This window comes from Protobothrops mucrosquamatus, unplaced genomic scaffold (assembly GCF_001527695.2).
Source record: "Protobothrops mucrosquamatus isolate PMUCROS unplaced genomic scaffold, P.Mucros_1.0 scaffold2131, whole genome shotgun sequence".
Lineage (NCBI taxonomy): Eukaryota > Metazoa > Chordata > Lepidosauria > Squamata > Viperidae > Protobothrops > Protobothrops mucrosquamatus.
This window is the reverse complement of record NW_015388231.1, coordinates 269,711-282,860: the sequence shown is the minus strand read 5'-3', so window position 1 is coordinate 282,860 and position 13,150 is coordinate 269,711. Positions and strand designations below refer to the sequence as shown.

At 37.3% G+C, this 13,150-nt stretch overlaps 1 protein-coding gene across 1 annotated transcript; it reads left to right on the top strand.

The window, feature by feature from the left end:
* Positions 1–177: 177 nt before the first annotated feature.
* Positions 178–11,448, top strand: ATG13 (autophagy related 13). The gene is given in 7 exon segments (XM_015824122.1): positions 178–348; positions 1,597–1,736; positions 2,472–2,589; positions 2,833–2,910; positions 3,080–3,196; positions 5,805–5,933; positions 8,173–11,448. Coding segments are annotated over 7 exon segments (831 nt in total). The 3' UTR covers positions 8,251–11,448.
* The last annotated feature ends 1,702 nt before the right edge of the window (positions 11,449–13,150 follow it).

Below are 13,150 nucleotides of genomic sequence, written 5' to 3'. Positions count from 1 at the left end.
CAAACTATATAAAGGTCATTTCTTTAATTAGCCCTTAAAAATCCTGAATATCAGTCATAAGTTCCATGGAAACCAGCTTAACTTTTTTGTGTGTGTGAGAGAGGGTATTAGAAACAGACTAGCCATTTTATTTTGGAAACCTGATTTCCTTTCCTTTCCTTTCCTGTATATCTAAACATGATTCAGACTCTGGGGTTTCCCTTTCTCTTCTTTTTCCTCACCACCCCTATTTCTTAGCTCTCCAGCTCTCGTCTTTCTTATCAGCCTGCAGCCTTGGGAGTTGGATCAGCTGACTTGGGCTACCCAGTAGTCTTTGCTGGCGGCTTGAGTGCTACACATCCCCATCAGGTACTCTTAGAGGTTTGCTGCTCTAAAATGTATCTCATTGACAGCTAACACTTTTTCTGAACTTATTCTATTTGTCCCATATTGGCAAAGAAAACAGGAGAATAGTTGGAAAAAACAAAGAACACTAACATTGTTTTGGGGATTCCCATGAAATAAGACTTTAATGAGCATTCTTTTTAAAGTGAGACCTAGAGCAGGCATGTCAAACTCGCGACGTCATGTGACGTCGCGCAACTTATCGGGACAGTTTTGCCATTGCCGGCAATGGGGTGGGCGCGGCTTCCGTGTGACACATCCGGCCCGTGGGCCGGCAGTTTGACACCCCTGACCTAGAAAATTAATATGCAGTTCAGATTTACTCATATATATGTTATTGCACTAAAGTGAGAACTTCTGGTTTTTTTCTGATATCAATTGCATCTGAATCTATCATTCTTGATTTGCATCTCAGAATTACAGAATTTCATTTCTTCTTGGATACTTGACAAACACCTTATGGAACGTTGATCATTCCTTCTTTGCTTAACTTTTAGAAGTGTGGATTATTTTATATGATGCTCGAAAAAGTGGAAGACACATCTACTGTAGTCATATTTAATACAGTGTGACTATAGCTGGATGTTTTATATGACCATGAAAATGGGGCAAGGTCTAAATCCATGTGCATTGAATAAAATTTATAAGTATTACAAGGTATTCTCATTAAAATGTTGCTCTGGTGCAAAGTATCTTACTTTTAAGGTATACTCTCAGAAACAGCTCAGTTCTGCTTGCTAAGAAAGTTTGAATATTCTCTGACAGTAAGCCAAAAAAAGAGTAAAAACTGCTACAGGGAATTCAGGGCAGCTGTCAATTGTTCAAGTCGTTGTCTTCCATTTAGATTAGGGGTGTCAAACTGCCGGCCCGTGGGCCGGTTTCATCATACCGGAGCCAGGCCCACCCCATTGCCGGCAATGGCGAAAAAGCTCCGATACGTCGTGCGACATCACATGATGTCGCGAGTTTGACATGCCTGATTTAGATCTACTTTAATTCTTCTCCCTCTATACTTTCCTATAAATTGGACTGAAATTCTTCCTCAGCCTTTGCCTATTGGTAGAAATCATTCAAGTTCTTGAAAAACAAGGCACACTGCTTCTTCCATAGTAGCCAAAATATGTCATCGATTCCATAACTTTTAATTGAAAAACAAACCCTCTTTTCCCGAATGACTTCAAAAATAACAAGTTTGATCTTTGTACTTTCCAGTTGGTAGTTCCAGGAAAGGAGGGAGGAGTGCCCCTGATTCCTAGCCAACCGATGCATGGCACCCAGGCAGATCATGAGAAAATAATGACATGCACTCCCCTGGACGGAGGCCATTATTCAGCAGTTACTCCATCGAGTAGGTAGGTATTTAACTTTCCTTAACGGTCTATTTTATGACTTTTACAGAGCAAAATTGAATTTGCTTGAGAATTAATGGAATTTGTTGTGTGGATTAGTAGCTTTGGAAGAAAGGCTTAACATCACCCTTTGAAGTTCCTAACTTTTTCTAGGAATTTTCTTTTTTTCTTTTCAGTTTTCTTCTACATTTCCTGTAAGTAGCACCCACATGGGAAGTTAGCATAATTCTCAGACTCCAACAATATTAATTGTTAAAACTCATTCTTGTTAGATTATGCCAATGCCACTAAGTGCCAGAAAAGGAACAAAACCTTTAGACCCTGCCTCTTCCCTTTGGAGATCTCTCCATTCTTTGAAAAAATACTTTGGGGGGGGGGAAGCTGTCTTAATCCTAACTACACTACCTCAATTTTTAAAATGTTGCGTTAGTTTATTTCTGCTGATAACAACAAGTCAATGTTGAGGAAACCTGTGTATTTGTGTGTGTAATGAGTAGACTGATGCTAGAAGATAAAGCATAATTGTTTCAGATAAAAACTATGTCATTGGTTGAGTACCCAGAACACCTTTAAAATCTAAGTTTTAATTCTGTGGTAAGTATTATGTATAACTTTAGTAAAAAGCTAGAAAAGATAATTAGGAAAAATATGTACTTTGTATGTAGTGCTTTGTACCAGTGGTTGTATATCTCTAGTGTAATAATAATAACTACAGCCTCTTTCTCTTTCAACGTCCAGTGAGGATCCAGAAACTGTATCGAACAGCAGTGAAGGAAAGAGCGGGTCTCCACGTGATGCCTTGGAGACCTTCTTTGTTCGAAAGGTGGGAGCCTTTGTCAACAAGCCCATCAGCCAGGTAATTGCTTTAATTCACTGCTTGCATATGGCTTCAGAAGGGAAACACAAGGAATGACCTTTCCCATCACACAGGAGAAATGCCATTCCAGATGGCTGTGTTTGGCTTTCTCTAATCTCCAAACTTGTCCTGACCAGTTTTAGGGCTGTAGGCATGAAAATTTGCAGCAATATATTGCATCCTGGCAGAAACAGTAGGATTTGTCAGGAGACATTTGAGATTCTGTCTTTTGAACCTCTTTAGGTGACAATGGCCAGTTTGGACATTCCTTTTCAAATGTTTGCTCCCAAGAGCTTTGAACTAGAAGATAACGATCCCATGGTAAGAACTGCTTACCTTTCTCAGTTCTATACAATTGTTGTCAGAATTGTGGCTCCTGAATGCCAGGCATGCTTATAATTTCTGTCTGCAAAGATAACTTCTTGTTTTTGCTTAATTTTGCACATCAGGACTTGATTGTGTTAATTAGACATTTGAATTTCTTCAACAGGTAAATCCTCCTGATTCTCCAGACACAGAGTCTCCCTTACAAGGTAGCCTACACTCAGTTGGTTCCAGTGGCAGCAGCAGTGGGAATATCCATGATGATTTTGTTATGATAGATTTTGTAAGTCCATACAACCCTTTACATTCATTACACAAGTAACTCGTATTTGTATTTAAAACTTCATGTTCTGGTATTTGGGGGAAAGTTTTCTTCCAAGAAACTTCAATCTCTTTGGTGAATCTGTGGGGTCCTTGGTGCTCTCTGAGCTTGGTGGTTTACTTGTAGACATTTCATTGCCAAACTAGGTAGCATCATCAGTGCTAGAAGGGGTTTGCTCTTATTTTTATATATTAGTGGCTTGTCCTGTCAGTGTTGGTGGAAGTATTCTTGGCAGTTCCTTGATTAGGCTGTTGTGTACTGTTAGCTTATTTGTCTGCATTGGTAGTTCCTCAGTTGGGATTTTGTTTATCCCAATAATCTTCCAGATCAGGAAGTAATTCATGGGGTTCTACCTGGAATCAATCCCTAGTCTGTTTTGGAATTGAATCACATCTGTGAAAGTTCAGATAATTTTCTATTCCAGAAGATTGTTTTCCAGAAATATATGAACCCCTACTAGAATGGCCATAACATGTTCCAATACAAAAATGAATTATTATAGGACAGTGGTGGCGAACCTATGGCACGGGTGCCAGAGGTGGCACTCAGAGCCTTCTCTGTGGACACACCCCACTCCTAGGCCTTCAGCTTTAGGCCTCTGCCGCCATGTGCAAAAAAAAAAAAAGTTCTATCAGTCAATTTCAACTTCTCGCGGGAAAAAAAAAGATCTTGCAAAGTTGGAATTGATTGATTGAACTTTTTAGTCCCACCCAGTCTGCCATTACCACTGCAGCCACGCCCACCCAATTGGCCACGCCCCCCCATGGACAACACCCAGCCAATGGGCAATACCCACCCAGCACTTGACGATGCATAAGTGGGTTTTGGGTTGCACTTTGGGCATTCAGTCTCTAAAAGGTTCGCCATCACTGTTATAGGAACTACCAGACATATAGGAGTTTTTTTCCAAGCCCATCTGGAACCGAATGCTAAATTAAGATCACAATAATTAATTAAACTCTTTGAATAAATATGGCTTTGTAGACCACTGCATTGTTAATAGATAATTCAAAAGTTGTGTGTCCTAATTTTTGCAAACCAAAAATTACTGCCAAAGGTTTATTTCATTATCCAGAATATATTCTGGTATGAGCAAAGAAAATACCTACATGATGTCTTTAACAAAAATGTAACAATTCAGAAATCAACCATAGCATATTACAATATCAAAATATTTTTAAATTTGTAATCAAAATTTGTTCTTTCAGAAAGTTCAAAATAATATGGGAAAAAATATTTTATCAAGCGTTTAATAGATACTATGGAAAAGTAAGAATGGGAGAGAAATCTACTGATAGCTGATACATTACTATTTGAAGCAAAACCTACAGCAATACAACAGTTGTATTTTCATTTTTAAAAGACTCATGAAACAGTGAGCAGACCTGGAGTGAATTAGAAATAACAGTGATAGACTAGGATTATGTGTATCCCAAAATGATACATAGAAGGAAGAAAAGAAACAAAGAGAAAATTACTGGTTTATTGCAGCATAGTATTAAATGACTTTATTTATGTAACAAAATGTATATACTATCACAGTCACACAAATCTGGGCAGTTCATAAGCTTTTTAAGCTCAAGTTCAATGGAAACAATTAAAAAGTTCAGTACAATAGATGGTGACCCTTCACCTTCAATAACCATTAAAAATGGCTAGAAGGCCAGTTCAAAGGGTATATTTTTAGCAATTTCCAAAAGACTAAGAATGAAAGCACTAATTAAATCCCTGGGGTAACCCATTAATATTGCGGATGTATCTGACAAGACCTGTCTCTGGACCTATGTATCCATTACTTTATATGGTGGCAGGATCGAAAGCAGATCTGTTGATGGCCTCATAGAAAGAAAAACCAAATTTTTGGACAAGGCAGGCTCTGAGGTAATCTAGTACCATGCCATGTAGGGCTATATAGGTAATAACCAATACTTTAAATTGTGCATTGAAGCTACTGTACTGACAACCATTGCAGCAATTGTAGATTGGGCATTAATTCTATTCTGGCATAACTTGCCATGGTATTCTGTATCAACTATATCTCCATGTCATCTTCAAAGGAAGGAATAGGATTGTAATAGTCTAATCATATGATGATAAAGGCATATAACTGTTGCCTGTGCTTCCTGGTCCAGATAAATTCATAACAGACATACCAGCTAAAGCTGGCCAAAGTTCTCCTTGCCACAGGCTCTGTCTGTTGTTCAAGCAGGATGTGAAAATCCAGGAGAGTGGCCTGATTCAGAGCTAAAACTGGAACTGATATCTTTAAGAGATTAAGATGTTTCTGGATGAACATCAGTTCCGTCTTGCTAGGGTTTAGCCTGATTTTGTGTCTCCCAATCTACTTCCTTATACTTACACTTGTTAAGATGTCTCCTCTATCTCTCTGTTCCAGGAAATCTAATAATCTAATACATAATGGTACTGTAAGATGAAACTTTGACATACAGTATGTTAAACAATTTTTACTTGTTTGTCTTCTTTTCAACAGGCGAGAGTTCAAAATGATACCTATTTTACATTTTGTTGCTTGTGCATAGTTGACTTAAATCTTCCATTTGAATTCTAGAAGCCAGCATTTTCTAAAGATGACATTATCCCCATGGACCTAGGGACTTTCTATCGTGAATTTCAAAATCCTCCTCAACTCAGCAGCCTCTCCATTGACATTGGAGCTCAATCCATGGCAGAAGACCTGGTAGGCAATAAGATTTCTGTGAGGAACATTTATATCTATAGCACTTTTCACTTCCAATTTGGAGAGTGGACAAATAGACAGAGCTGTGAACCAGGAAGTTCAAAGTCCAAATGTTAGTTTTTACAACCATGCATTTATATGTATGTATTTAATTTATATCCTACTTCTTATTTCTGAGCTTAAGGTAGCATACATAGTGCTCCTTTCCTCCCCTTTTTCCCACAATGAGTATATGAGATAGTTTGCTAAGAATAACTGATTTTCTAGCAGTTTTGACCTTCCTTAAAATTATTGCTGGAATTTCTGAAATATCCTCAGTCAAAACATGCTGAAATATGTCTAAAAATCCGCCAAAGTGAGATAAATCAGGCAAGAACTGCTTGGAAATCTGCCTGGAAATGCCAAGAATATTTTAATCCCTGGCTCGTGATATGTAACAGCCACCCTAGGGACCCTTATAGCAACAAGCTTTTCTTTCTCTCAGGGGTTTGAAGCTTTTGTACAAATTTAAGTCTGTTTTCTAACAAACTGTAAAGGGCATTGATGGTTTGAATTTCACTCTGATGCCTAATAAATTCAGAACTTCGATCAATAAATAAGGGGTGGTCCTTTTTTTGCTTTATTGCATATTAGTTCCTTTGTCTCAAGAATTTGTGTCTGATTGTAGAAAGTTTTTCCCAATGCTCTGCCTTTGGTTAAATGCTGGGAAATAATTGATATTATGAAATCTATTTGATGAGAAATAGCATAGTTTTAACTCTATCCCTCCATGCCATTTCAGTAGCTGACTCTTTCTACAGAGTTCTGTTTGGAAGGAGGGAGCTAGTTAACCTTGAGTCTTGGAGGAAACATCAGTGATAGATTCACTGTCATGGACTCGTGTTGACTTCTACAGAGGTGCTCTTCATGTTCAGTTAGTTGCTGTTTTGTATTGTCTTTTTTGTATTATTGGGCCCTATATGAGATTGAAAGTTTGAAAGCATTTTTTAGAAGTACAAATATGGACAGCTGCATTCAAACATTTCACTTAGAGCAGTGTTTCTCAACCTTGACAATTTTAAGGCATGTGGACTTCAACTCCCAGAATTCCACAGCCAGCATTGCTGGCTGTGGAATTCTGGGAGTTGAAGTCCACATGCCTTAAAATTGTCAAGGTTGAGAAACACTGACTTAGAAGCTTATTTGTGAGAAAGCAAGCTATAATTTCACTAACAATGAGTATCTTCAAGATTTATATGGGGGATTAGTAGATTGAAGTACAATGTGAACACTTTGCTGTGGTGTGCTTTGCTTAGGTTTTATGTGGTAGATGTACATTTGTCCTAGGTTTTGAGAGTTGCTTTCTATATTTTGTTGTATTTTGTCAACTGTAAGTATGACTTTGCAGTTTCGAAAAGAACCATATGTACATTGATGTCTTCCACTGAGAGTCACTGGTTTCCTTTCTGTGAGCTAAGTAGTTTATTGTTGGCAATTATGTAATTTAATACCTGAGATTCAAGTCCCATTTCTTCTTTTTAAACTCGTGTTTGGCCAAATATTCTCATATTTGTTTATTTAAATATATTGTAGCAGAAAACATAGGCGTTCAAAATGTTAATTTTGAAGCTCAGATTTATTTCTACTTGTATGTATGTTCTTGGGCAAATTACTACTTGCCGTATTAGTTTGCCCTCTAGTCCATTTCTGGCTTTGCGGACTGGCAGTGGGGAGAGGGGATGGTTTCATATGAGTAGCTGGCAAGCATGTGTGCGCGGCTCCATCTGCACGAGTGGCGTGCACCTGTGCCTGCCACTCACTTAAATGGAATACATGTGCTCGCTGCTCGCACAAGTGAGGGTGCACGCGCATTCACCAGCCATTTCCGCAGCCAGGTTGCAAACCCCTCACAGCCTGCTAATGGGCCGTGGCCCACAGGTTAGGGACTTCTGCTCTAGTCAGTGGATATTTTTGAAATAATATCCAGAATGGCAACCATTTGTTAAGGCTAATCTTTCACAAGCTAATAATTTTGTGTGGTGATTATAACACAAAATTTTGATTATTATTTTTTTCCTACCAAGCCAGAAATGGCTGACCCCGTCCTGCCATTTCACAATTACCTGCAGGAAAAATGCAAGTTTTCAAGTTAATGGAAGAGCTTTCTGAATGGGCATGCATTTCTTTCTTGCTGAGCATTGCATCTTTTGCCCACAGAGGTTTCAGTTTAGCCACTTAACACATTTTTCTCTTTTCACAGGACTCACTGCCAGAGAAATTGGCTGTTCACGAGAGGAACGTCAAAGAATTTGATGCGTTTGTAGAAACCTTACAGTGAAATTGAACCAAGCTAGAACAGCATCGTACGTCCTCTTCGATGGACCTGCCTCTTCCTTCGGGTCCTGTTATGTTGCACCAACAATTTCATTTGATTTCCGGGCTTTGTCCAATGCAGAAACAAATGTGCATCCCTTTGAACTGACCTTGTGATGAATTAATTCATTTTCCTTCTTGTTACAGTTGGCATCTGAAGCAGTACAGTGAAGAACAAAATGATCACTTCTACCTTTTATTATCTCATCTGTAATGATTGTCTATTGCTTCTGCCTCCATCACCCGTTGTCTCTTTTCACTTGATTCAGTAGAACCATCAACTGAAAGGAACAAAACAAACAGAATAATCTATGCTACATTGAATCCTGAACACTAGCACTGCAGAATTAGTCTATTTTCAGTCTGTTTCAGAGGATAATAGTCACTTCTAATACTCTAAATAATGGAAACAAAGTGTTGCACATCGTTTTTTCCCCCTGCTGTACAGTCGGAATTAATCCATAAGAGCAGAAAAAAAGTGCTTCTCATATATTTTTCCACCAACAGAGTCAAAAACAATGCCTGCCTAAGGCTAGACAAAAAGTCTTGTTGCTTTTGAAGAAGGTTCAGAGTTCATGGGGTCTTCTTAACAATTGCTAATTGTAAATACGTATTAGTGATCCTAATTCTTTAGGATTACTTAATTAGGGATCTTTAGTCCAAAGTTTTTACAGATGCTGCTGCTCTATGTTAAGAGAAATAAGAAATATTTATTATTCTAAAGGAAACTATATTTAAAGAAAAATTGTATGTTATGTTTTCACATTGTTATATAGCCATAGGCTGCTGTGTTCCTTTGTCACTGCAAAAGTGCTGTGAACAACCTTACAAAGAATGAGGGCATCTTCCTTTGTTTTTTTCAAAAGCGGAAATGTGCTGGGAAATTTATCTTTCCCAGAGATTGACTTGATTTCATTCTGCCCTCTTGGAGGGGGGGTCTAGAAATGTCATAATTAAGATATGTGCTCTGGTGTAGTGAATTTGCAGAGTTCTAAAAAGTTGAGCTCTGTCATATTTGTAAAATAAATTTACTATAATCTGCGATGAGTTAGAAAGTAACTTGGTATAGAAGTACATTTTACGAGATTTACGGTACTTGTTCTATCGTGCAACGTTTTGTTTAAAGTTGTTTTTCCAATGAGTTAGGCATTAAGTAATGCAATTGACTGGCATTTCTATGTGTTCTGTTTGCTCCATGTTCCACACCAACTATGAGGAAGGAAGGAAAAAGACACTTAAATGAGTTTAGGGATAAATTAGGCTCTGGGCACAAGTTCTTCCTTTCCACTGTCAAAAAAAGGCTGAAAATTCACCTCTGTGCATATTTTAATGGGAGCAAGTATTTTTAAACTTTAGGAAGGTATTTTTGAGTAAACCTGTTTAGAATTGGACTGCCATACACTGTACTGAAGAGAGATCATATCCCCTCATTCCTTCCGTCTTTCATCTTAGATGCTTTTGTACGAGTGTTGCCTTTAGATATGAAGGATATTTATAGTTTAAAATAATGGAATGTTGACTAAATGCTCTGCTCTTAATAGATTTTGCTTGCTTGGGGGTCTAAGACGGGGTGATAGGGAGGGTAGATTATTAGGGCAGTATACATCTTTCAGATGGGCTCTGGAATTTTCTGTTCCCTACTGCTTTGCAGAAATGAGCAGAAAATTAAACCTTTTGTCTCCTAGCATGTAGTTTATCCTAATGGCTCAAAACTGTAAGAAATTTACTTAAATTGACCGAAAAATACCTTTAAAATTTATTTTCAAAGTACTTGTGATATTGTTATTCATTATTGGACCACTGAAGAACACACATCTAGATTCATACCTAAATTGCTCCTAAGTAGGGTGTGTGGGCTTGTTTTGCGGTTCAGAATGATAGTAACATCAAAATTACTTCAAAATAGGTTGCCAGAAAGAGCTTCCAACCCATAGTCATATCTGCATAAAACAGGGCTTGATTTCCCAAACCTTTTAGCTTTCTAATCAAAACATTTTATGAATATGGGGGGGGAAGCATTCCTTATTATTATTCATGAGATTTCAGATGATGTAGAGCTATTTGTCTGAACAGGCTTTTTCACCATTGACTACAAGAGAGCCTATTCTTGTAAATGATGGTAAGGTAAGGAAATTGCTTGTGTTTCTACTGTTCCTAAAAATCATTTTTCTGCCGATATTTTATTTTTTTTTGCACATTTACCTTGACATTTATGCCACGGCACTTATTTGGTTCCCGCTTCATTGTCACAGTAAAATGCTATAACGATTAAAGAAATTTAGTCAATTATAGGTAGTCCTCAGCTTACAACCATTCATTATTGACATTTCAAAGCTATGACAGCCTCAGAAAAAGTGACGTTAAGGCCCATCCTGTAAGTTGCGACCATCGCACCACTGCCATTGCAGTCACATGATCACAATTTGGGTGTTTAACAACTGGCTTACAGTGCTTGCAGTGCCTTGCAGATTCATTGAATTACCCTGTAATTTGCTTACCATAGTTAAAAGTGGACATAAAGTCGGGTCCAGTCACTTGATGACTCACTTAACAACGCATTGCTTAGTGACCAAAATTCCAGTCCCAATTGTGGTCGTACGTTGAGAACTACCTGTAACTATTTATTCTCATAGTTTAAAATTATACAGATAAAATAATATAACTACAAATAGAATTTCAAGTTACACATGTTGATATTCATTTCTTGTTCAGTGTTTTTCTTACACTGAAATATGTGCTGGATTGTAATTCAGTGATATGATTCTGATGTTCTACCAACAGAATAACCCTTTGAGAACATCACAGATTTGGGGTTCTTGCGGGGGCAGGAAATAGCAAGAAGTACGCTTACATAATATTATAAGATGCTGTTGTCTGAATCCAGGTTTTTTATTTTTTGAAGACAATCTCATTGGTTCTGCCAAATAAACACATCAACTTACTATCCTACATAAATCCTCTTATCAGGGATTCAGTTATAGGTTGTCAGAGGATACATTTCTAGTTACAGTGCTGTGAATCAGAATTGATACATTATAGGCAATATCCAAATGCATCAACTGAAGGAAGAAGGTTCCTCCCCTGCATTTGTTTGGAAACACTATTCAAAATATTCCACTACACATTCATATAATTTCCAATAAAACATTTGTGCTATTTTAAATTCATCTGTTCCACTGTCTTTTCTAGCAAAACTTCAGATTTTAGCAAGGCAAGATAAACAGCTGTCTATCTTCCTGTTAAAGCTCCCAAACGTCTAACTCTTCAGCTACTCTTTGTAGAATTGCCATTTTCATATCACCTTTCCCAACATTTTTTTCAGAAATATGCCTCTCCAGATTCAATAATAGCGTATGAATGCACAGGATATGAGCAGACACACACACACACACACACACACACGTAGAAGATCAGCTATGAAACAAGTAATTTGGTAAGATTTTCTATGACATCCACCTTGTCTCCCTTGCAGTTTAATGAAATAGTTGAAAATTGATAAATTATACTGCTGACACTAGAGTATTAGTTCTTGAGAAAAAATAATTCAAAAGCAATCTACAGACGTTTGCTGTTGTCTTCATGAAAGACTAGAAGTGTCCTTTAGAACATGAGAGAAACATGTGCTCAAAAGCCATCTAGAGTGATAGGAGGCAGCATATGCGTGTGTAAGTACATATATAAATATAACTAACAAACTTGCGATAAATGCCTAGCATTGTCAATATTTACACCAATAAGAACTTTTATACTTCTGCAGAATGGAAGCAGGTTGATTTAATTATGCTATCAGATTTTCATTTGAGGTTGGCAAGGATCTTTTGATGGGGATTTATTTTTTTAATCATTTATATAACTACATTATTAATAAATATATGTGCTGATAAAAAGTGTCTCTTTTTTCCATACTGGAAATATTTGTAATTGGAATTCTAAGCAAAATACAATGTTATGCACAGTAACAGTGAGGTAAAGCTGGGAAATATAAGTAAATTAAATCTGTGCATGTACAGTATTGTACAATAAATTGATCAGATATTAAAGCTCAGAAATTGACTTGTACACATAGTTTACAGAATGCACATATCTCAGCTATTACAAACATATTAAAAGGCAGTTACATACTAGGCTGTAGTCATGCAAATACTAAAACCTTAAATGCAGATTGTCAGATACTATAAGCTAGTAAAAACATTTTTAGGCAAGGTCAAACTTCGCTTTGTGGATGGATGCCTTAAGCCAGTGCTTCGCAAACCTGGTAAATTACTCAAAATTGGATAAAAGTGGTCTTTCTTTGGGTAACAACACCCAAACCCATTACCCAACCATAACCAGGACATTTATTTGACTAAAAGTATTTAACCTACATTGGGTAAAAAGAACTTTCTGATGAGTGATTTGGGGTAATTTGGTCCCCTATGCTCCCCAGCTCAACCAGGAAAACGATAAGGGGCAAAATGAATGTATTTTGCTTCTGCAAAGCTTAAGATGTTTAGTTCTCTTGGGTAGGTGAAAGAGTGAAATCATCTTTTGAACCTCCATATAGTACATTTCAGTTGCATGCAACCTATAGAAGAAGGGTTGGACACCTTTGGCTTTGCATTTCCAGAGAAGACTTAATATCAGTTTAAATTCATAATTATAAGGAACAAAAAGGCTTTTGCAGCTATAGTTTCCATAAAAATCATCCTGGTATGGGAACCAAATGCATTAGTTTGGATAGCAATTTCTACCCTCTGAAATCTCCCATATTTCCCCAAAGAGAAAACATGGTAGTAACCATATTTATGCTGGACCATGTTCTCAGCATTTTGTATGGACAGTATGGAAATTTTAAAAAAATAAGAAAAATGGTTGTGAGAGCAAAT